Source organism: Rousettus aegyptiacus, unplaced genomic scaffold, assembly GCF_014176215.1.
Source record: "Rousettus aegyptiacus isolate mRouAeg1 unplaced genomic scaffold, mRouAeg1.p scaffold_m13_p_5, whole genome shotgun sequence".
Classification (NCBI taxonomy): domain Eukaryota; kingdom Metazoa; phylum Chordata; class Mammalia; order Chiroptera; family Pteropodidae; genus Rousettus; species Rousettus aegyptiacus.
Genome location: NW_023416308.1, coordinates 116,091,318 through 116,112,665, shown reverse-complemented (window position 1 = coordinate 116,112,665; position 21,348 = coordinate 116,091,318). Strand labels below are relative to the sequence as shown.

The 21,348-nt window shown below is 62.6% G+C and overlaps 1 protein-coding gene across 3 annotated transcripts; it reads left to right on the top strand.

The window, feature by feature from the left end:
* Positions 1–914: 914 nt before the first annotated feature.
* ATG2A (autophagy related 2A) lies at positions 915–19,924 on the top strand. 3 transcript variants are annotated; one of them, XM_016157476.2, is made up of 41 exons: positions 915–1,195; positions 3,255–3,417; positions 3,514–3,666; positions 3,821–3,923; positions 4,272–4,407; positions 4,543–4,641; positions 4,951–5,047; positions 5,138–5,302; positions 5,404–5,544; positions 6,062–6,299; positions 6,383–6,527; positions 6,620–6,712; positions 7,153–7,311; positions 7,416–7,659; positions 7,924–8,020; positions 8,141–8,300; positions 8,969–9,111; positions 9,200–9,339; positions 9,451–9,611; positions 10,029–10,179; positions 10,306–10,505; positions 10,584–10,664; positions 10,809–10,915; positions 11,002–11,094; positions 12,013–12,083; positions 12,316–12,392; positions 12,946–13,116; positions 13,261–13,387; positions 13,521–13,687; positions 14,238–14,446; positions 14,670–14,805; positions 15,969–16,175; positions 16,422–16,523; positions 16,613–16,694; positions 16,783–16,912; positions 16,994–17,066; positions 17,270–17,352; positions 17,592–17,713; positions 17,861–18,015; positions 19,016–19,168; positions 19,250–19,924. In XM_016157476.2, the coding sequence occupies exons 1-41, from the start codon at positions 1,025–1,027 to the stop codon at positions 19,484–19,486; spliced, it is 5,742 nt and encodes a 1,913-aa protein (XP_016012962.2). In that variant the 5' UTR covers positions 915–1,024; the 3' UTR covers positions 19,487–19,924. The 3 variants fall into 3 exon arrangements, with proteins under 3 accessions (XP_016012962.2, XP_016012958.2, XP_016012950.2); XM_016157472.2 differs by having other exon boundaries at positions 916–1,195; positions 12,946–13,110; positions 13,473–13,687; XM_016157464.2 differs by having other exon boundaries at positions 916–1,195; positions 13,473–13,687.
* The last annotated feature ends 1,424 nt before the right edge of the window (positions 19,925–21,348 follow it).

Sequence of the window (21,348 nt, the reverse complement as noted above, 5' to 3'; positions counted from 1 at the left end):
GCTGCAGCAAGAAAGCAGCCGTAGACAGTACTTGATAAATGAGTGTGGCTGCGTTCCACTAAAACCTTATTTTTGGATACTGACATGTGAATTTCATATGCTTTTCACATGTCATGAAATCTTATTCTTCTTTTGATTTTTTCCAACTATTTAAAAATCTAAAAACCATTCTTAGCTCACTGGCTATACAAAAACAATAGACCCCTACTCAAGGGAGTTAGAATCCATTCTTTATTAATTTTAGAGTTAGAAATATGAAAAAACTATTATTATTATTCCAGAGAAGGGCTGGAGGCCTAACCAAGTGAGGAGACAAGGAAAGGTCAGTAAATCTGCCAAGCTTTCCAGGCGAGGAGTGGAAAAAAAAAAAAAAAAAGACCTTGGTGATACAGTCACAGCCACCTTTATAAATCTGTTTTCTTATCTGTAAAATGTTGACGATAAGCTGTAGCTTAGACTATTGTTGTGAGGGTTGAAAAAGATAAAGGATGGCAAAGCGTTTTTGTAAAATGCAAATATTTATTCACTTCTTTCTACAGATGCGTGCTGGGGCTCACATACCGACTTTATTCCTCTGGGGAGCTTTCTACGAAGTTTTGTGAGACACTGTCCCTTTAAGTCTTCTCCAACTACTTCAAGTAATTGGACGAGTCAGCACATGCGCGTTCTTTTGCGGGGCTAGCACCTCAAGCAACAGCCTTTCCAGAGCCTCTAGAAGGGAGGTTAAAGGTCCTCCCACACAGAATTTATACGCAAGCGTAAATCAAGACTGGGAGCATTATATCATGCAGAGAGCCCGGTCCCTTTTTCGTGCCTGAAGGCCCCGCCCCCTTGGCCAATCAGTAGGCCTCGCCCTTTGCAATGACCAATGGCAGTAAGCGTAGGGGCGTGGCTGAGCGCCGGGGGCGCGGCCTGGAACTGGGAGAAGCGGCGGGGCGAGCCGGGGGCTCTAGTGAACCGCGCAACCGGGCGGGGATCGCCGGCGGGCGGCGAGCGGAGGCGGCCCGGCCCGGCGGTCTCCGAGATGTCACGATGGCTATGGCCATGGTCGAAATGTGTGAAAGAGCGGGTCTGCCGCTACTTGCTGCACCACTACTTGGGTCACTTCTTCCAGGAGCACCTCAGCCTGGACCAGCTCAGCCTCGATTTGTACAAGGGCAGCGTTGCCCTGCGGGATATCCACCTGGAGATATGGGTGAGGAACTGGGCCCGAGTCCGAACCGGGAAGGGGACGGGGCCACTGCGACCTGAGGCTCCCGGCGAAAGGGTCGGGCCAAGAGACCAGATACCGGGCGTGTTGAGGCCGTGGATGTCCAACCCTTTCCTAGAGTCAGAGGGACCCAGCTGATCGCCTCCAGAGCCAGCCTCCACTTCACAGGAGGAGAAACTGAGGCTGGGGAGGGGGATGACACTCGTCTGGAGAATGCCAGAATAAGCTCATTGAGTTTGGGGCCTGAGTTGAGGAGCGTGGCATGAACGGGCTAAGGAGAGGGTGAGGAGGGAACAGAAACTAGGGGGTTCCAGTAGGACCAGGCCAGGGCAGTTATAGGGTTCCGGTCATGCAGCTGGTCAGGCAAGGCAGGTAGGGGTCCGGAACCCTGGTGAGGGCACCTGTGGGAAAGGCGTCCTGACCTCCTGACCCTCTGATCTTGGGCCCAGTGGGTGAGGTTCGCCTCCGGATGTGGATGTCAACAACCGCGTCAGCACCCGTGTTGATCAACACCTTGTGTGGCTGCTGTTGCTTACTTCCTGCTTTTGGGAGAGTGGGATGAACCAAACAGGCAGTTTGGGGAGGGACTTGAGGTCATCATCCCCACCTGGAGGGAAGCTCTGGGAGAAGGGCTGAGAGGTCTGGCCTCAGGCAGGGAGAAGTTGGGGGAGATGCTGGGAAGGCTGAGAGACGTAAGGTCTAGATCAGACCTGTGGCTTGGGATGGTGAGGGGTGGTGACTCACAGCACAGCTGACCTGGAAAGTTGCAAAGGAGCCACCAATTAGGGGCACCAGCCCAGGGCTGGCAGTGGGTCAACCCTCTAGTCCAAAGCAGCAGAGGTGGGCATAGGGGCAGGGGCTTCTCAGTTTTCTGGGAAGACGGCGTGCCTGGCCTCAGTGCAATCTGGGCAGGAAAAATTGGGCATTAGGGGTAGGCCAGAACTTCCTGAGCAAACGTGAGGTAAGGGGAGACCCCTGAGCCCAGAATTGGGGTCACCTCCTAGGAGTAGCCTCTTGCCTGTGGGCTCCAGTGCAGGAAGCCTTTTCAGCCTTTTAGGCTGCTGCTTCTTACCTCCAGTCCCAGGACACGTCCCTACCCCTCCCGGACCTGTTCTTCTGTTGGGATTGAATTGACTCCCAGTTAGGCTGCTTTGGAATGGCCTCCAGGGAGGAGCAGGGCCCTGGTGGGATGCAGGTGCTTTCCATATAGCCCCGCCACCTCCCAGCTGCTCGGCCTATAGCCCCTACCTCAAGGACCCCAGAAGAAGCTGAGCGCCTCAGGACCATGGGATGGAGTGAGGAGAGAGGACTGGGTTCCTGTACACTGTAGACCAGTCCCTTCTCCTCTCTAGGCCTCAGTTTCCCTGTCTGTGGACCTCTGGGTGAGGAATTTGGACTTGATCTCTGTGAACCTTCTAGTTCTGCCATGTGTTTGTTTATTCATGGATCCAACAAGTGTTTACTGAGGCCCTGTCTGGGCGGCGCCACACAGAGCTCCTGTGGTCACATGGAGAAAGGTGGGCTCCTACCCTCAAGGAGCTCCCTGGCTGGTGGGGGTGATCTCCCCCCATCTGTAACCGGAGGGTCAACAGTGTGCCTCAGAGAGAGGGTACACAGCTACACCAAGTGTTTGGAGTTGGGGGGCTCCCCTCCGGCTCAGGCCAAGCCCCTGGCTGCCACTCCTGGATACTCGCCATGAACTCTGCTTGCCCAGAGCGAATGTGGGGTGCTGCTGCACCCTCTGCCGGGCCTTTGCATGTGCTGTTCGCGTGCCGGGGACACACCACCTTCCATCACCTCCACCTGGCCTCCTCCTCTTCATCCTTCAGCTCTCTGTTCCTCTGGCCTGAAAGACTGGGCACATCTGAGTGATGCAGTGATGGGGCATCACAGCCAAGTGTAGTGAGCAGCGTGAGCAGAGGTTGGATCGGGGAGAGCGAGGGTACTCTGCAAGGTGGAGCACACAGATGAGGGGCGCGGCAGCCGGGGAGACAGCTGGGTTCGGGGTTTCCCCGAGCCAACTTTGTCCCCTGCCTGCTCACAGTCTGTGAACGAGGTGCTGGAGTCCATGGATTCACCACTGGAGCTAGTGGAAGGCTTTGTGGGTTCCATCGAGGTGGCCGTGCCCTGGGCTGCGCTGCTCACCGACCACTGCACCGTGCGTGTGTCAGGCCTCCAGCTCACCCTGCAGCCCCGCCAGGGCCCAGGTGAGGGCAGGGTAAGGATGTGGTGGGGGAGAGCGGGCCTGGGCACCCCGGAGCTGACTGGGCCTGCCTACCTCGAGACCTTCTTCCTACCCACAGGGCTGGGGACTGCCGACTCTCAGACCTGGACCTCATGCATGACCACGAGCCTGCAGCTGGCTCAGGAGTGCCTGCGGGATGGGCTGCCTGAGCCCTCTGAGCCGCCGCAGCCCCTGGAGGGCCTGGAGATGTTTGCCCAGACCATCGAGACTGGTACACAGACCCCTCCTGGCCACCCTGCCCCCCACCCCTCTGTGGGCCACAGGACAGGGACCCTAGACAGCAGCATGGTCACCCTGTTACCCTGCTGGGGAATTCGCCTGTCCCTGCATCTCTGCCTGACTTGAGACCCCTTCTCACCTCACAGTGCTGCGAAGGATCAAGGTGACCTTCCTGGACACTGTTGTGAGGGTGGAGCACTCTCCGGGTGGCGGGGAGCACGGCGTGGCTGTGGAAATCGATGTACAGAGGTAGGGGCAGGCCGGGCAGGCTGGGCTGGCATGAGGGAGAGGGGGAATGAGGGGCAGTCACATGGCCCTGGCACTGTCCTTACCCCCAGCCCAGACTCCTGGGAAGTGGCATGGCGGTGGCCACAGCAAGAAGGAGGCGGGATATGCTGTGGGCCTAGAGTAGTATCCAGGGACCAGGGTGCAGACTTGGAGTGGCAGGGGATCCCAAGGATCAGGTCACATGCTGAGGGTCTGAGGAGCAAGGCCTGGCTCTGGAGGTCCAGGCTGGCCTGGCTAGGACGGACTGCTGTGCGGGGAGAGGGCTCCAGGCCTGTGGGCCCGGGGCAATGGCTGACCCTCCACCCCCAGACTGGAATACTGTGACGAGGCAGTGCGGGACCCGAGCCAGGCGCCCCCCGTGGATGTGCACCAGCCTCCTGCCTTCCTGCACAAGCTGCTGCAGCTGGCGGGCGTCCGCCTGCGCTTCGAAGAGCTCCCCCCACAGGTGGGCCGACGCGGATCCCCAGTCACTTCCAACCCCTGCCCCCCTGGCCCTTGACGCCTCTGCCCCACTCTGTCCCTGGCCATCTCCGGTGTCATCTTCTTGACCCCTCTCCTCCTGTATCTTCTCGCCTCCCAGGAAGAACCCCCAAAGCCTCCCTTGCAGATCGGCAGCTGCTCAGGGTACATGGAGCTGACAGTGAAATTGAAGCAGAATGAGGCCTTCCCAGGTCCCAAGGTGGGTCTGCGGGTCCCTGGGCCCCTGGGCAGTGGGGAGTGTGTGCCTTCTCAGAATCTTCAGCAATGCTTATCTTCCTGGGACAAAGCGGGGTTGTCGACTAGGGGAAATGACTGCCTTCTTGGCAAGTGGAGAAACTGAGGCTTAGAGAGGTCAAGTTGTAGCCAGGGTCACAGAGCTGGTTGGTGAGAGGGCTTAGCTTGGCAACTAGCATCTTACTTCCTCAGGGTGACGGCAGGCAGGTAGTGGCTCCCTGGGGGCCCAGGTGGCTGGTATAGTAGGCTCCACGGTTGCCCCCTCTCATCCCAGCTGGAAGTGGCTGGACAGCTGGGCTCCCTGCACCTACTCCTGACCCCACGGCAGCTCCAGCAGCTTCAGGAACTGCTCAGTGCCATGAGCCTTTCAGGTGAGGCCTCTGCGTGGTCCAGGGGGTAGGATGGCTGGGGAGGGGCCGGCCAGGCTAGACTGACACAAGGAAGTATATCCTCTCCTGTAGACTCCAAGGGCTTGATCGACAAGCTGAACAAGAGCCGCCCACTAGGTGCTGAAGACCTGTGGCTGATTGAGCAGGACCTGAACCAGCAGCTGCAGGCAGGGGCTGTGGCCGAACCTACCAGCCCAGACTCCCTTACCAACCCCCTTGTCAACTTGGACAGCACTGGTGGGTGCGGGGCCAGACCCGGCGGTTGGCGGCGTGGCTCGTGTGTGTGCAGCAGTTGGGGCTGAGCCCGGCTATCCCTGACCCCCTGCCCTGGCCCACAGACCTCTTCTTCTCCATGGCGGGCCTCACGAGCAGTGTGGCCTCAGGCGTCTCTGAGCTCTCTCTGTCGGACGTAGACCTGGGCTCGTCTGTGCACTGTGACAGGAACCCCCGCCGGCTCTCTGTCCAGGGCCACCCCGCTGGTGAGTGCTTGGGGATCGGGAAGAACTGGATGGGGCCTCGGTGCTGGTGTCATGTCGCGGGTACATGGGAGGCCTCCAGTGACACCTAGAAGTCCACCGTGGGTGACTTGGTTCCCTGGGGAGGCTGGTGGTGCAATGGAGAGAGCCTGGGTTTCAGAGTTAGTGATCTTGGGTGAGCACTTCAGCTCCCCAAGACTCGATTTTCCCTTCCATTAGATGGGAGTAATAGGCTCCGACCTTCCCGGACTGTGTGTTTTAATTGATGCTTATTGAGAGCTTGTGTGTTGGGTACTGGGCTGAGTGCTTTGTCACCTCCCTTGAGCGTTGAATTGAGCCTGGGCTTAGTGCCTGGCATTACAAAGCTCTGTGTCACTCCCGCCTGGCCAAGCCTCCTACCAGAGCCACAGTCCACCTGGGCTAGGGCTTCTCCCAGCCCCCAGCCTCATGTCTGACCATCACCCTACCTAGGGTGCCTGTGAGCTCTGGAGAGCCCCTGGTGAAGCCTCTGTCCCCTTAGGCAAGACGGCCCCCACACCCCTCCCGGACACCTTACGCCCTGACTCACTGCTGAAGATGACCTTGGGGGGCATGACCCTGACCTTGCTTCAGACATCTGCCCCGTCTTCCGGACCGCCTGACCTCACCACCCACTTTTTTGCTGAGTTTGATGCTGCCAAGGATGGGCCCTTCGGCTCTCGTGACTTCCACCATCTCCGACCGCGCTTCCAGAGGGCCTGTCCCTGTAGCCATGTCCGGTACAAGCCCAAGGCGGGGGCCCGAGGAGTGACCTGCTGAGTCCGCCAAACCCCCCATCTCATGCCCAGCTTCTTCCCCGCAGGCTCACCGGTGCGGCTGTGCAGCTGTCCTGGGAGCTGCGGACAGGCAGGGGCCGGTGGACTACCAGCTCGGAAGTACGCTTCGGGCTGCTCGAGGTGCTGGAGTGTCTGTGGCCCAGGGGCGCATCAGAGCCTGAGTACACAGAGGTGAGGGCCAAGGACGAGTGTGTGCAGTCAGGCCTGGAGGTCGGGTGGGTGTAGGGGTTCAGGCTGACCCTCTCACCTGTGTCCCATCCCAGATCCTGAGCTTCCCCAGCAGCCCGGGCTCCCAGGCCTCAGCTCGTCCCTGTGCCCACCTGCGCCTCACACAGACCCTGCGCCGTGTACCCAAGGTAACCCACCCTACTCTAGGCCTGACGGCCCTTGGCTGCTTCCCACGGTGTATCGACACCACCCCTTCTACCCCAGCCTCCCTTGGTGCCTCCCCTCTCCCACCCGCCACCCTGTGCTCCACGCAGAGCCCGCCTCCCGTCTGGGGGCCCTTGAACATGTCTGGGCCTGTACGTGCTGCTGTCTTAGCCTGGTTGCCCTTCCCGGGTTCATCATGGCCTCCCCCGCTGGCCATGGGCCGGAAGTGGCACGTGTTAGGTGGCTTTTATTAAACAGCCGTGGCCGTCTGCCTCGGGCCAGGTGGTGAGGGCCTCCTGGTTCCCTGCCCAAGCTTTGCTCATCGCTACCCAGGAGGCCTCTGTGCTCTAGATTTGCCCTTTCCATCCTTCCCTCGCTTCCCGCCCACCACAGTCCTCACTGACCTGAATACTCGCATCCTTAGAGCCGGTCCCGGCACCCAGCTACCTGCCATTGCCACTCAGAGCTGGCCCTGGACCTGGCCGACTTCCAGGCAGACGTGGAGCTGGGGGCCCTGGACCGGCTCACTGCCCTGCTGCGCCTGGCCACCGTACCCCCTCCCGAGCCGCCCTCCGGCTTGCTGGTAAGGCGCCTCGCCAGGGCTGGGAGTGGGGCACAGGTCCTCTGGCTCGTGATCACAGTGGCAGGGGCCCTGGCTGCAGCCGTGACCCCCACACCCTCCCGCAGATGGAGCCCCCGCCAGCTGCCGAGCAGCAGACCGTGGTGCGGCTGTCGGCACCTCAGGCCACGCTGCGGCTGCTCTTCCCCATCGCCGACCTGCGGCCCGAGCGAGACCCCTGGGCCGGCAGGGCTGTGCGGGCCGAGCAGCTGCGGCTGGAGCTGAGCGAGCCCCAGTTCAGGTCAGAGTTGAGCAGCGGGCCTGGTCCCCCAGCCCCCACCCGCTTGGAACTCACCTGCTCCGACCTACATGGTGAGAGCCCCCAAAAGGTGGAGCCTGGGGCAGGGACTAGGCCTCTGGGAGAGGTGGGCTTGGGGCTGGGTGGGTCCCAGTGGGGGCAAACCCGGGCCTAGGCCTCCCCAGCTCTGAGCAGCGGGCAAAGTGGACTCTTTATCAGACCGTGGGCACAAGAGAGGGTGCAGGTCTGAACGGCAGAGGACGGACTCCACCTGGCAGTTGGGAAGAAGTGGGGAAGGGCAGCAGTGACCACCCCCACCCCTCCCCGATCCTCTCCAGGCACCTTCGAAGATGGTGAAAAGCCACCCGTCCCCTGCCTGCGGGTCTCCAAAGCCCTGGATCCCAGGAGCCCCGGGCGCAGACACTTCTTGCCCCAGTAAGCGGGGCTCTGGAAAGGGCAGGAGGGGAGGGCTTCGCTACTGAAGGCATTAGGAGGCCACTTGGGACCAGGGGCCGGGGGCCCCTGCAGGCCGGTGACAGGCCCGTGCCCCGGCAGGGTAGTGGTGACCCTGAACCCCCAGAGCAGCAGCGCACAGTGGGAGGTGGCACCAGAGAAGGGGGAGGATCTGGAGCTGTCGGTCGAGAGTCCGTGCGAACTGCGGGAGCCGGAGCCCTCGCCCTTCTCCTCCAAGAGGACCATGTACGAGACGGAGGAGGTGAGGCCTGGGACCCGGGCGTCTGTGGAAGCCCCTTGGCGGCTGCGGGCCGTGGGGAAAGGACTGCTTGGGGCGCCAGGTAATGTGACCCAGCACCAGCGAGAATTCCGTCCCTCCCATCTCGTGTCAGTGGGGAGTTGGGAGCACCCCAGGTCATGGGGCCCAGGAGTGAGGGCACTGGCCAGGGCAGGCCCCGTGGCGGGGGGGTGGGGGGCTGGCAGTATATATTTGCTGGCAGTAAGTAATATCTGGGCCTTGGGATCCTCTTCTCTGAAGGCGATGAGGGTTGAGTAGGAGGCAGTTGAGGGCCTGGCCTCTGGGCCGAACACTCTGGTTTGAATCCAGGCTCTGCTTCTCAATGGCCACGTCATCTCAGGTTGTTGCCTAATTTCTTGGAGAGTTACAGACAGATGAGTGTTCTCTGGAAAGTGGGCATGGCGACCTGTCTCATAGGCCTGTCACGAGGACAAAGGAGTTGACATATACGAGGTCCTCAGAGCGGGGTTGGCACGTGCTTCGCACGAACTCGCTGTCATACAGCCTGGCCGAGAAGTGCTCATGTGAATGAATGATGGGAGGTTGGGATGCGGACCCGAGCCAGCGGCAGGTCCCAACATCTCTCAGAGGCCTTTCCCTGCCCCCCCCCTGCCCCCCTCCCTGCCATCCAGATGGTGATTCCTGGAGACCCTGAAGAGATGAGGACCTTCCAGAGCCGGGCCCTGGCCCTGTCACGCTGCAGCCTGGAGGTGGTCCTGCCCAGTGCCCACGTCTTCCTGCCCAGCAAGGAGGTCTACGAGAGCCTCTATAACAGGTGGCGATGCGGGCAGGCTGGTGGCGGGGTGGCAAGGGGCTGGGCTCGGCCTCCCTCCTGCCACCATTTACCCATCCGCCTGTCTTAGGATCAACAACGGCCTGCTCCTGTGGGAGCCCGCGGACCTGCTTCCCGCCCCCACCCCTGCCGCTCAGCCCCCTGGCTTCCCGGGCCCCTCGGGCTTCTGGCATGACAACTTCAAGATGTGCAAGTCAGCCTTCAAGCTGGGTAGGAGGAGCACCCGGCGGGGTCCCAGGGCCCCGGAGCCCCCAGAGCTGGGCAGGGCTGGGGCAGCCACCCCAGGTCTGCTTCCCACTCGGCTCCTTGATCTCACCCCAGACTCAGACTCAGACGATGAGGATGCCCGCTTCTTCTCGGTGGGGGCATCAAGTGCCCCCCAGGCCCCCGCCCCCGAGTCCCCGAGCCCTCACTCCCAGAGTACCTTCTCTACACTGGTGACGGTGCTGAAGGGTCGGATCACGGCCCTCTGTGAGACTAAGGTGAGGGCAGCCGGGGGAGGTGAGCCCCCGCCTTCAGAGCCCCCACAGCAGGACAGGACCAGGGCGGGCAGTGCCAAGTAGGGAATGTGGAGAACAGGCCCCGGTGAGGGCCGAGTGTGGCCCATCCAGCCAACAACACCCACCTGCCACCCCACCCGTCCCATCACACCCTGTCAGCCACTTCCTAGCACCTGCTGTGTGTAAGGCACCGTGCTAACAGTCTGAAATGGGCACCGTCTTTTGCTAAGAAGCAGACAGGACGGAGGTTCCCTTCTGATAAAAGAGACGAGTGTGGCCCCAGGGCTCCAGCGGAGTCTGGGTAGACGCTGGGGCTGATCCTAGTCTGCCCAGTGTTTCTGTGGGCGTGGAGACTGCTGGCTGCAGCTGGTGAGGCCAAGCCACATGCTCTGTCCGCAGGACGAGGCTGGGAAGCAGCCAGAGGCCGTGCACGGGGAGTTGGTGTTGGACGTGGAGCAAGGCACCATCTTCAGTGTCTCCCAGTACCGAGGCCAGCCGGGACTCGGCTACTTTTGCCTGGAGGCCGAAAAGGCAACACTCTACCACCGAGGTGTGAGGGCTGGGGGCCAGTCACTGAGGGGTCTCTAGGGTCCACGGACAGGGGCTGGGGCTTCTTGGAGGGACACGGGCCTGGCTGGAGTGGGCTTGGCAGGGGGCTCACCAGATGCCTCCTCAGCGGCCGTGGATGACTACCTGCTGCCCAGTCACCTGGAGCTGCCCAGCTTTGCTCCTCCAGCCCAGCTGGTCCCAACCATCTACCCATCAGAGGAAGGAATGACAGAGCGGGGAGCCTCAGGACGCAAAGGCCAAGGCCAGAGCTCACACATGCTGTCCACCGCTGTGCGCATCCACCTGGACCCCCACAAGAATGTCAAGGTATAGCCACGCCTGCTTCTGCCCAGCTCCTTGGCCCGGGTGACTGCCTGCCTGGTGCTGACTCTGTCCCACCCCCAGGAGTTCCTAGTGACACTACGGCTGCATAGAGCCACCCTGCGCCACTACATAACTCTACCAGAACAGAGCTGGCACTCGCAGGTGAGTGAAGGTGGTGTGGATGGGCAGATCTCTAGGCTGGGAGGAGGCCAAGGCCAGGGGCATAGCTGGGCGGGGCTGGGGCGGGAGGCTGGAGGAAGGAAGAAGCACCTTATCCTCACCGCCTCTCCCGCTCTGCCCCCAAAGCTGCTGGAGTTCTTAGACGTGCTGGATGACCCCGTACTGGGCTACCTGCCCCCTACGGTCATTACCATCCTACACACACACCTGTTTTCCTGCGCCGTGGACTACAGGTACCCAGGCTGGGCAGGCCAGGGCCAGGGCGGCGGGCAGGCTTTCCTCCGTAAGGAGCCTGGCCCAGCCCGATTGTGACTCCCAGGCCCCTGTACCTCCCTGTGCGTGTCCTCGTCACCGCCGAGACCTTCACCCTCTCCAGTAACATCATCATGGACACCTCCACCTTCCTGCTTAGGTATGCAGCCCCCTCCCCTCACGTCCTTCCCGCCCAAGCTGGGCTGCAGCTGACACCCCTCCAGGGTGCTACCTGCCTGCCGTGTCCCCTCAGGCCACTCTCTGAGCCTTTCTGTACATTCAGGTAATGAAGCTTCTCTCACAATTGATTCCTCCTTCCTGGAAGGCAGTCAGGCTTCAGAATGAGAGCCATACAGCCTGTGATCTCAGACCCGATGATAACCACTTCTGGTGGTTGTCTTAGCATATAGGATAAGGCAGGTGGAACACAACGCCTCTGTAGTACACTTTATAACAGTCGGAACTTGCAAATAATTCAAATGCTCCCAAATTATAACCTGAGTCAGTAAACACGGCCCACCCAACCTTTGAAGTCAAGTCGAAAACAACATCAAAAAAGGTGGGGAAGCGCTATAGAACGTTTACCGAAAAAAAGTAAGATATAAAACTATATATGTTTAAAACAAAGACTGGCAAAGAGGTGTTTATGTACACCTCTGGCTTTATAGAAAAGACTGGAAGGAGATGGATATAAAATTTAGGGTCAGGGGTTACGATTAGGAATCGTTTTTTTTTCATTGCCATGTTTTAAGATCTCTTACAGGAGCTTGTGTTATGTTGCCATTAAAGTAAGGACGTTTTAGAAGAGTGAATGCTGGTGGGGAAAATAGGACCCCTCCTATTGGGCTGCTGTGAGGCCCGAGTGAGGCGGAGGAGCAGGAAGTACTTGCAAAACCACAAACCCGGGCTTGCGGCAGCGTTTTCCCCATTGTACAGACAAGAACACCGAGGCCAGAGAGGGCCCAGTGCTAGTGTCCTGTGGGCTTGGGACCTGCCGTGGGTGCCCCGCCCCTGCTGGCTCCCGTGCGGCTGCCGCCTGCAGCAGCTCCGGGCCCTTCTCAGCCCTGTTCCCTGCCAGGTTCATCCTCGACGACTCGGCCCTGTACCTGTCCGACAAGTGTGAAGTGGAGACCCTAGATCTGCGGCGAGGTGGGCAGGGCCCTGATCGGGTTCCCTCACCTCTGAGGGAGCACGGCCCCGGGCCACTGCCAGCGCAGCCAGCGTCCTCCTCTAGCTGCTGGCTGGGTTCTCCGCACCCACACGTGTGTGCGTGCACATGGTGGCTGCACCCAGACAAATGGACGCTGGTCGTCCCCGCTGGTGGGGGGCCCAGGGCTGGGTGTGCGGGAGCCATAGGAGTGTCTCCTGCTCTCTGCTTCAGATTATGTCTGTGTCTTGGATGTTGACCTCCTGGAGCTCGTGATCAAAACCTGGAAGGGGAGCACCGAGGGCAAACTGGTGAGTGTGGCTGCTGCCCAGGGTCCCCGGAGCCAGAGCAGAGCAGGGGCCAGGGGAGCCTGCAGAGGACTCACCCTTGCCCCGCGCACCATCGCCTTGCTGCTGCTGCCCAGGCTCAGGGCACGGGCATGGGCACTGCCTGCCCTTGCCCTGCTGGGCTGTGGTGATTGGGCAGAGCCAGGCCTACTGTGGGTGACCCTCTGCCTGAGCCCTGCCACTAGAGAGGAGCTGCGGCCAGGGAAAAAGCAGGGCCTCGGGAGTCAGCTTCCTCATCTGTAAAATGGAGGTCGTGGGCCCGGTCTGGCTGGGCCAAGGTCAGGGGAAAAGGAGACGGGGCAAAAGGAGCCCTTTACTTGGGAGACAGCGCTGTGCTTCCTCAGGTGGCCCAGGGCCAAGCCCCTTCCGCTCTGCTCTCGGAACTCAGTGTACTCATCCACTCGGCGGGAGTTTTCGGGGTTGGCGGGCAGGCTGACCACCCCAGGGAAGATGCAGCCGGGCCTACCTACGCGTGGCCTGGTGGGGCTGGGGCTGATGGCGTCCCCCGCCCCCGCAGAGCCAGCCGCTGTTCGAGCTGCGCTGCTCCAACAACGTGGTGCACATGCACACCTGCGCCGACTCCTGCGCCCTACTGGTCAACCTGCTGCAGTACATAACGAGCGCAGGCGACCTGCACCCCCCTCCCCGGCCCCCCAGCCCCACGGAGATCGCCGGCCAGAAGGTACAGGTGAGGCCAGGCCGCGCAGGCTACCAGAGCTCCGCCCCAGCTCCCTCTCCTGCCATGGCCCCCAGCGGCCTGGCCACTGGGGAGCCCTAGGGCCCGCCCCTCCCTCCTGTCACTCATTCACCACTCCTCCCCTGCCTGGCCCAGCTCTCCGAGAGCCCCGCCTCCCTGCCCTCATGCCCCCCAGTGGAGACGGCCCTCATCAACCAGCGGGACCTGACCGACGCCCTCCTGGACACGGAGCGCAGCCTGCGGGAGCTGGCCCAGCCTTCAGGTAGGGTCCAGGGGCTTAGGGGCCAGCCGACACTATCAGCACCCACATCCCACATTCCCCCTAAACCAGCCTCTCTCTCCCACAGGTGGCCCCCTCCCTCAGGCCTCGCCCGTGTCGGTCTACCTATTCCCAGGTGAACGGAGTGGGGCCCAGCCTCCCTCGCCCCCTGTTGGGGCCCCTGATGGCAGCTTGGGGTCCTGCTCAGAGGCCAAGGAAGATGAAAAGGAAGAGGAGGGGGATGGAGACACTCTAGATAGTGACGAATTCTGCATCCTTGACGCTCCTGGCCTCGGCATCCCAGTATGTGGGGGGCAGGCTGGGCAGGGACAGGGAGCGGTGGGAGGGGGAGCTCAGTCCCCGGCCCTTCTGGAGTTCCTACTGTGAGAGAGGTGGGAGGCGGTCTCTGTCCCTGGGGCTGGGGCTGGGAGGGTCCCCCTCGGGAGGCAGCCCTGACTCTGGGCTTCGAAGGAGCACGTGGGTTTCCCCAGGAAGCGAGAAGGCACGGCATCCTGGGCAGGGGGACTGGCATCAGAGCAGGGAGGAAGAGAAGCAGGTGGTTAGCGGGGGAGGGGCGAGGAGAACCATTTGGCTGCAAGGCTGCTGGCCCCCTGGCCCCCAAGTGCCAGTGAGAGTGTCACATGCACGCAAGAGTCAGGTCCTAGGGAGACAAAGCCGGCAGGAGCAAGGGGCACTCAGCACCCTCCTGCGCAGAACACTCAGACACAGGTCGCAGGGACAGTGACCCACGAGGGTCATCTTATGTCAAAAACGGGAAGATGTGAGGACAGGGAAACGGTGCGGACTGGCGACAGCGTCTGCGCCGCCCGTTCACTTGACCCCCTCCCTGCAGCCCCGCGACGGGGAGCCCGTGGTCACGCAGCTGCATCCAGGTCCCATCATCGTGCAGGACGGACACTTCTCACGGCCGCTGGGCAGCACGGACCTGCTGCGGGCACCCGCCCACTTCCCGGTGCCCAGCACTCGGGTGGTGCTGCGCGAGGTCTCCCTCATCTGGCACCTCTACGGGGGCCGAGACTTTGGCCCCCACCCAGGCCACCGGTGAGGAGGAGAGAGTGCAGGTGGCGGCTGTGGCAACGGGGCTCACCCACCCAGGAGATGGGGCCTGGGCCGGTAACCTTGAGCTCGGTCCTCAGTTCCTCCTCTCTTGCCCCATCCGCCTTCCTGGAGATCTCCTGCCCCAGACTGAGAGGCGTGCTGTGAAGGGAGGGTGCGAGGGAAGGGGATTTCCCTGAGTCAGCTTGTCCCCTGTCCCTCTTCCCAGGGCAAGAGTTGGCCTCGCGGGCCCCAGGGGCTCCCCTTCCCGCTGCTCTGGCCCCAACCGGCCCCAGAACTCCTGGCGTACACAGGGAGGCAGCGGGAGGCAGCACCATGTCCTCATGGAGATCCAGCTCAGCAAGGTGAGCTGGGGACACGGGGTGCAGAAGGCCAGCCGGGGTGGGGGACAGCAGCAGGCCTTCCCATTCCTGCTTCTCAGCCAGCACTTCAGTGCGTGGGAGCTTCCTGCGGCCCTAGTGTTCACGGAACGGCTGCCGGGCTGCACACCAGGTACCGTTCTAGATGCTGGATGTGGCGCTGAGCGAAGCAGACGGAAGCCCTGCTTTCCTGTCCCTTGTCTGGTCGTGGAGGGAGGCAAGGAAGATACATACAGAGTGTTCAATGCGATAAATGCTCCGAGGAATTAGAGCAGAGAGGAAAGGCGGGATGTGCTGGGAGGAACAGGAAAGTCCTCATGAAAAGATGCCCTTTGCGCAAAGAGGAGGTGAGCCGGGAGGAGGTTTCAGGCAGAGGGGGCGGTGAGAAGGCTGCAAGCCGGGAGCCTCCGGGCGTGTTCCAGGGGCACCAAGGAGGCCAGTGAGACTGAGGCTGAGCAGAGAGAGGAGCAGGGGACACGGCCAGAGCTCCAGCTGGGACCAGGCTGCGCAGGGCCCTGCAGACCAAGGCATGGCTTTGCTTTTCACTGGAGTGAGATGCAGGTGGCGTGAGACAGTGGCCGTGCAGGGTGGCAGCAGCAGAGCGTGCGACGGTAGTCAGATTCTGGAGAGATTTTGGTGTGGGAGGAATGCAGGCGGGGCTGCGGGGGGGGGGGGGGGTGCAGTGGGTAGCGCCGGCCAGGCTGCCCTGGGCAGTGGCGGGTGGCGGTGCCGCGTGCTGAGCGAGCCGGCCCGGACCCAGCCCTCGGCTCGCAGGGCTGCTGTGCTGAGAACTTAGCGCGGGCGCCCCTCTGAGACCGGAGAGGGGAGCCAGGGCAGAGCCCTCCGGGTGTGTGGGGGTCAGAGGGGACAAGCAAGGGGGCCATCCAGGGAGGAGGGAGAAGATGGCAGCTGTGGAGATAACGGAAGTGCAGAGAGATGTCAGAGACATTTTGAGGAAACAAAACCAGCAGCTCCGGGGACGGAGAGACTGTAGGGCGAGGGCCGCACGAGGGTTTGCGCTTGGGGTGAGTGGCTCTGAGATGGGGTTGGGGCCAGCAGGGTGGCTGGAAGAGGAAGGGGCTGGAGTGAGCCCCGCCCTTCCTGTCTGGGCCCCGCCTCCCTGGCTCAGGCCTCCGTCCATCCCAAAGGTGAGCTTCCAGCACGAGGTGTACCCAGTGGAGCCAGCCCCAGGCCCCGTTGCCCCAGGAGAGGAGCTGGAGGAGCAGCCGCTGTCCCGCCAGGTGTTCATCGTGCAGGAGCTTGAGATCCGCGACCGGCTCGCCTCGTCCCGGATCAACAAGTTCCTGTACCTGCACACGAGCGAGCGCATGCCGCGGCGCGCGCACTCCAACATGGTACTGAGGCGGTGCCGCCGGCCGCCCGGTCAGGGGGCGGGCTCACATGCCACGCACGCGCTCACACGCACACACGCCCCTGGGTCTTTGGCGAGCCCGGGTCCTGGCGCCAAGGGGCCGGGGAGGACGGAGGAGCTTGGGCCAGTTTAGCTGAGGGAACAGCCTGAGTAGGTACAGGATTGACCGGGCAAGGGGTTGGGGGTGGGAGGTGGGGGCAGGGACCCAGAGCTTGCCCTCTGCCTTTAGCTTACCATCAAAGCTCTGCACGTGGCCCCCACGACCAACCTGGGCGGGCCTGAGTGCTGTCTCCGGGTCTCACTGATGCCCCTGCGGCTCAACGTAGACCAGGTGAGTGAGCTGGGCCAGGGCAGGCCTGAGGCGAGCTGAGCAGCTTGAGCCCCCAAGCCGACCTACACCCCTGCACCTTCCCCCTACAGGATGCCCTGCTCTTCCTCAAGGACTTCTTTACCAGCCTGGCAGCTGGCATCAACCCCATGGTCCCAGCAGAGACCACGGAGGGTGAGAGTCTGGGCCAGGGAGGGGAAGGTCTTGGCCTCCTGCCTCCCAGCCACCCCTGAGCCCATCTCTGGTCTGTCCCTATCCCCAGCTCACCCTGAGGCCCAAGTCCAGCCCGGCAGCCCCCAGGAAGGGCAGGCTGAGGGCGTAGAGACAAGTGGCACCCAGGAGGCTGCAGGCGGTGGACAAGGCCCCTCGGAGCAGCAACCCATCTACTTCAGGTAGGGCCTCAGGCGGGGGGCCCTGGGCCAGGCTGCAGGGCCCAGGTCAGGGTCTAAAGGCCCCCTCCTCCTTACCCCCAGGGAGTTCCGCTTCACATCTGAGGTGCCCATCTGGCTGGATTACCACGGCAAGCACGTCACCATGGACCAAGTGGTAAGTGGGGCCACAGGGTGGCCCCGCGAGCCAGAGCCTCTGAGCTCCCCAATCTGCTCAGGCGTGGCCTGGTCTGTGGGGGCCAGGAGGCCAGGGCTTGCCTCCGGGCGCCACCGGCAGCTGCGTTGGCCTCCAGTGGCTCCCAGCGGCTGAGCTGGTCCCTGTGCCCATCACGTAAACCCACATTCCCTTTCCTGCCCCAGGGCACGTTCGCCGGCCTCCTCATCGGCCTGGCCCAGCTCAACTGCTCCGAGCTGAAGCTAAAGCGGCTGTGCTGCCGGCACGGGTGAGCCCTCCGCGCCCCGGGCCCTGGTCGGCCCTCCACCCTGTCCCTGGCCGCTGCGTGGCCCCGGCCAAGACGTCACCCCCCCTGGGGCCTCAGTTTCGCCTCTGTGAAATGGGTGCAGTCACCTCTCTGCACCGGGCCGGGTGGGGCTGTGGGGGGTGTTGGGGTGCCTCAGGTTCTCCTGGCCCTATGACAGCTCAGCGTGTGGCTCCACCCCACCCTTCCCTTCCTCTTCCCAGGCTCCTGGGTGTGGACAAGGTGCTGGGCTATGCTCTCAACGAGTGGCTGCAGGACATCCGCAAGAACCAGCTGCCTGGCCTGTTGGGAGGCGTGGGCCCCATGCACTCAGTTGTCCAGCTCTGTGAGTGTCTGACTTTGGGGGCCCTTGAAACTGCCCGTTCTCTAGGGCAGCCTAGAAGCTGCCATTGGGAATAGGTAGGGGAGGTCCTAAAGCAGGGCGGTGGGGGCAGAACAGCCTTGGGCACCTCTCACAACCCCATTCCCGCAGTCCAAGGGTTCCGGGACCTGCTGTGGCTGCCCATCGAGCAGTACAGGAAGGATGGGCGCCTCATGCGGGGGCTGCAGCGGGGGGCCGCCTCCTTCGGCTCATCCACAGCCTCTGCTGCCCTGGAACTCAGCAACCGGCTGGTGCAGGCCATCCAGGTGAGGGAGGGCCTGGCGTCCAGCCGTGCAGGGCAGGGCGGACAGGGCCGGTCCGCCATGGCACCGCATTGCCATCCCCAAAGCTCTGAGGGTGGGTAGTCTGAATCTGCCAAACATTTTATCAGGAAAGTCATGGAGAGGAAAGGCCAAGGGGCGGCCCTGGGGCGCACAGTGGCTCCCTTGCGGTGGGCGAGTGCCCCCAGGCTTCACTGGGTCTCCGCCCATGACCCTGTTTTGAAGAGGGGGGGTCTTTGTTTACAGACAGGAACCAGGCTGAGGCAGGCCCTGGTTCATTGAGGCCCTGAGCTCTGCCTGGCCCAGGCGGACCCCCAGGGAGTTGTCCTGCAGTGGGGTGATGGAATGGGTGGGCGTTTGTGGGCGGTCATAGCTGGTGTGGGGCGAGCATGCAGACTCGTGGGGAACATGGTACTTTCCCCTGCAAGCTCAGCGCCATGGAGGCGGGTGCAGGTCTCTAGGGAAGAGGCAGGAGGGATAAGCAAGCATCTGAGGGCGCCCCAAGGGTGTTAAGCGGGGGTGTGGCACTGCCAGGTGAGGAGGTTGGGTGGGAGGGAATGCCGCTGGGCAAGCGTGAGGGTAGAGGATAGAGGAGCCTCGGACAGAAGGCAGGTCAGACTCCGTGACGGACTCACTGAGCCATGGGGGTGTGCAAAGGGGAAACCCCCAGTCTGCAGGGCTGCCCCGAAGGGCTGACGAGGCCAGGCAAGGCGCAGTGTGGAGGAGGCCATGTGCCCAGCTCGGGCAAGCTGCTTTGGGGTACCCATGGCACAGGGCACACGGTCGTGGTGGTCAGGAACGAGGGGTTCGGGTCCGGAAGATGTTGGAAGCAGCCCCTGAGGAGGCGTGCAGTCCCCCTGAGGCCCCCTGGTCTGGCTGGCAGGAGCCTTGTCAGGACCCCAGGAAAGCACGGCTGTGGGGCAGGGGCGCCCCGGGCTGTGGCCTGGGCCAGCGCTCCTCACACGCTGCTCCCCGTGCTCCCCAGGCCACAGCTGAGACGGTGTATGACATCCTGTCCCCGGCGGCACCCATCTCCCGCTCCCTGCAGGACAAGCGCTCTGTGCGAAGGTCGCGCAAAGGCCAGCAGCCTGCTGACCTGCGGGAGGGCGTGGCCAAGGCCTACGACACGGTTCGAGAGGTAACGTCCCCCGGCCTTGCTGCCCATCACCCTACACCTGCCTCCCCACCAGACCCCCGCGCTGACCTCTGTCCTCCACAGGGCCTTCTGGACACGGCCCAGACCATCTGCGATGTGGCGTCCCGGGGCCATGAGCAGAAGGGGCTGACGGGTGCTGTGGGGGGCGTGATCCGCCAGCTGCCCCCAACGGTGGTGAAGCCCCTCATCCTGGCCACAGAGGCCACGTCCAACCTGCTCGGGGGCATGCGCAACCAGATCCTCCCCGATGCTCACAAGGACCACACGCTCAAGTGGCGTTCGGATGAGGCCCAGGACTGAGCACCAAGTGCCCAGGACTCCAGGGCGCCGCCTGCCCACCACGCCCAGCAGCCCAGGGCCACCTCGGCTCCTGGAAGCCCCAGGGCTGTGGCCCCCAGCTGGGCGGGCCAGGCCCTCGGGAAGGACTGGGAGGACCCTGCGCAGCCGCCTGCGGCCAGTCGCCGTGGGAGTGGGGCCGCCCTGCTGGGGCCTCGGCCCTGTCTCTGCACTTTTTCTCTGGGGCGAAAGGACGCCGCCCCCACACCTGGGCCCACACTACTGCCTCGCCCCAGGATGGAGGCTTTGGACCCTCAGACCCCCGACCCCACTCAGCCAAGTGTCTTTCTGTGTCTCTGGAGGAGGTGGGGGACAGACGCCGTGTGGTTCAGTGTATTATTTTTAAGCTCCCGAATGTGTGGGTCGGTGTCTGCATGAAGTGGAATAAACTGCCCACCGCCAGCCCCGTCTTCCTGTGTACCTGGACTGCCCTGGTGCCTCCCGAGTCACCACCAGGGGTCGCCACACCCATGGCGCCCAGCAGGACGGGGTCCTGGGCCCTAGCCTCAGCCTGTCACCTGTCCATCCCTGAACTCCCTCCCTTGGCTGTCCTGCCGACGCCCTGGGCTCCTTCTCGCCACCCTCCCAGTGGGGCCCCCACCCTGGCCTCACTTCTGATGTGGCAGGAGCCGAGTGGAGTGGGGAGGAGGAATGGCTCTTGCCCAGCACTTGCCCAGACTACGTTTCTTGGTTCTATTCCTGCAAGAGCCTTACCTGGCACCAGGTGTGATGTGATGGCTGTGAGAATGCTGGACCAGAGCGAAGGGTGGGGCCGTGGGGTACCCTAGCGAGTCTCAGACCCTGACTGTGTGACCTGAGGCTACACCCTTGGCATCTGAGTCTCAGATCCCTCCTGATGATCCCTGCCCAACTGACGGGGACCAGGGTGCCCCGGGCCCTTCCTGGAAAGCCGGGCCCTCTGGAGGTGTGTGCACCATCGCTAGCAGAAGGCCTTGCAGGTGACAGAGCCTCTGCCCTGAGGTCCTAGATCCAGGGCACTGGAGGGGGGTCATGCTGTGACTAAAAGGGGTCCTGACAGTGGCATTTGCACAGAATTATACGGGATCAGGAAAATGCCCATTGTCCCACTCACTCCACACACGCGCCTGGCTGAGAACAAGGAAGAAGGGCCGCTCAGGTGGTGTCCCGCCCTGCCCTGCACCCCAGGAGCACCGCACCAAGGCCGCTGGGCCCGCGGAGAAACTGAGGAACAGACTTAGAGAACCCTTGCTTTGCTCGGCCATCTGCAGACCCCTCTGCGGTGAGCCCATTGTGTCCCTGGTGTGTCCCATCCTCAGTAAGGGATTTGGGCACTGAGGGAAGAAGGCAGAAGTTTTAAGCTGGTGGACCTGGGGTCCTCACTTTCCCTGAGGTCATGGGGGCAGCAGGTTGAGCTGAGGGGAAAAGGGCCAGGAAGGCGACAGACTCTGGAAGGCTGGGGTTTGATGCCCCCGGGAAAGCCAGACAGGAACTCAGCCTGATGCTTCCTGGAGCCGCCCCACCCTGCCCGGGCACAGTCCAGGGCTTCCTGCCCTTCGAACCGCACTTGTGATCGATATTGACAGACGGCAGGATAATCATTAACTGCCGCCAGGGGCTGGGCCAACGGCTCAAAAGGCGCTGGGCGCAGGGCGTCCTCACTTCCTCCTTGTGCCCGAGGGCCAGCCAGGAATCCAGGTAAGAGCCTGCCCAGGCGGCCAGACCCCTGCCACCCCGCTGCCCCAGGTACTCCTGAGCCCAGCTGCCTCTCTGCCAGGGTCCCCAGCCTTTCTGAGGAAAAAAGGAAGGTGCCTAGGCAACCACTGGGCGACCCGTGGCCTGGGCCT

Coding starts and splice junctions, on each gene's coding strand:
- ATG2A (XM_016157464.2), top strand. CDS start 1,025: ATGTCACGATGGCTATGGCCATGGTCGAAATGTGTGAAAGAGCGGGTC. Junction 4,408..4,542: donor TCGAAGAGCTCCCCCCACAG/GTGGGCCGACGC, acceptor CTCGCCTCCCAG/GAAGAACCCCCAAAGCCTCC. Junction 13,688..14,237: donor CTCCTGGCCTCGGCATCCCA/GTATGTGGGGGG, acceptor CCCTCCCTGCAG/CCCCGCGACGGGGAGCCCGT.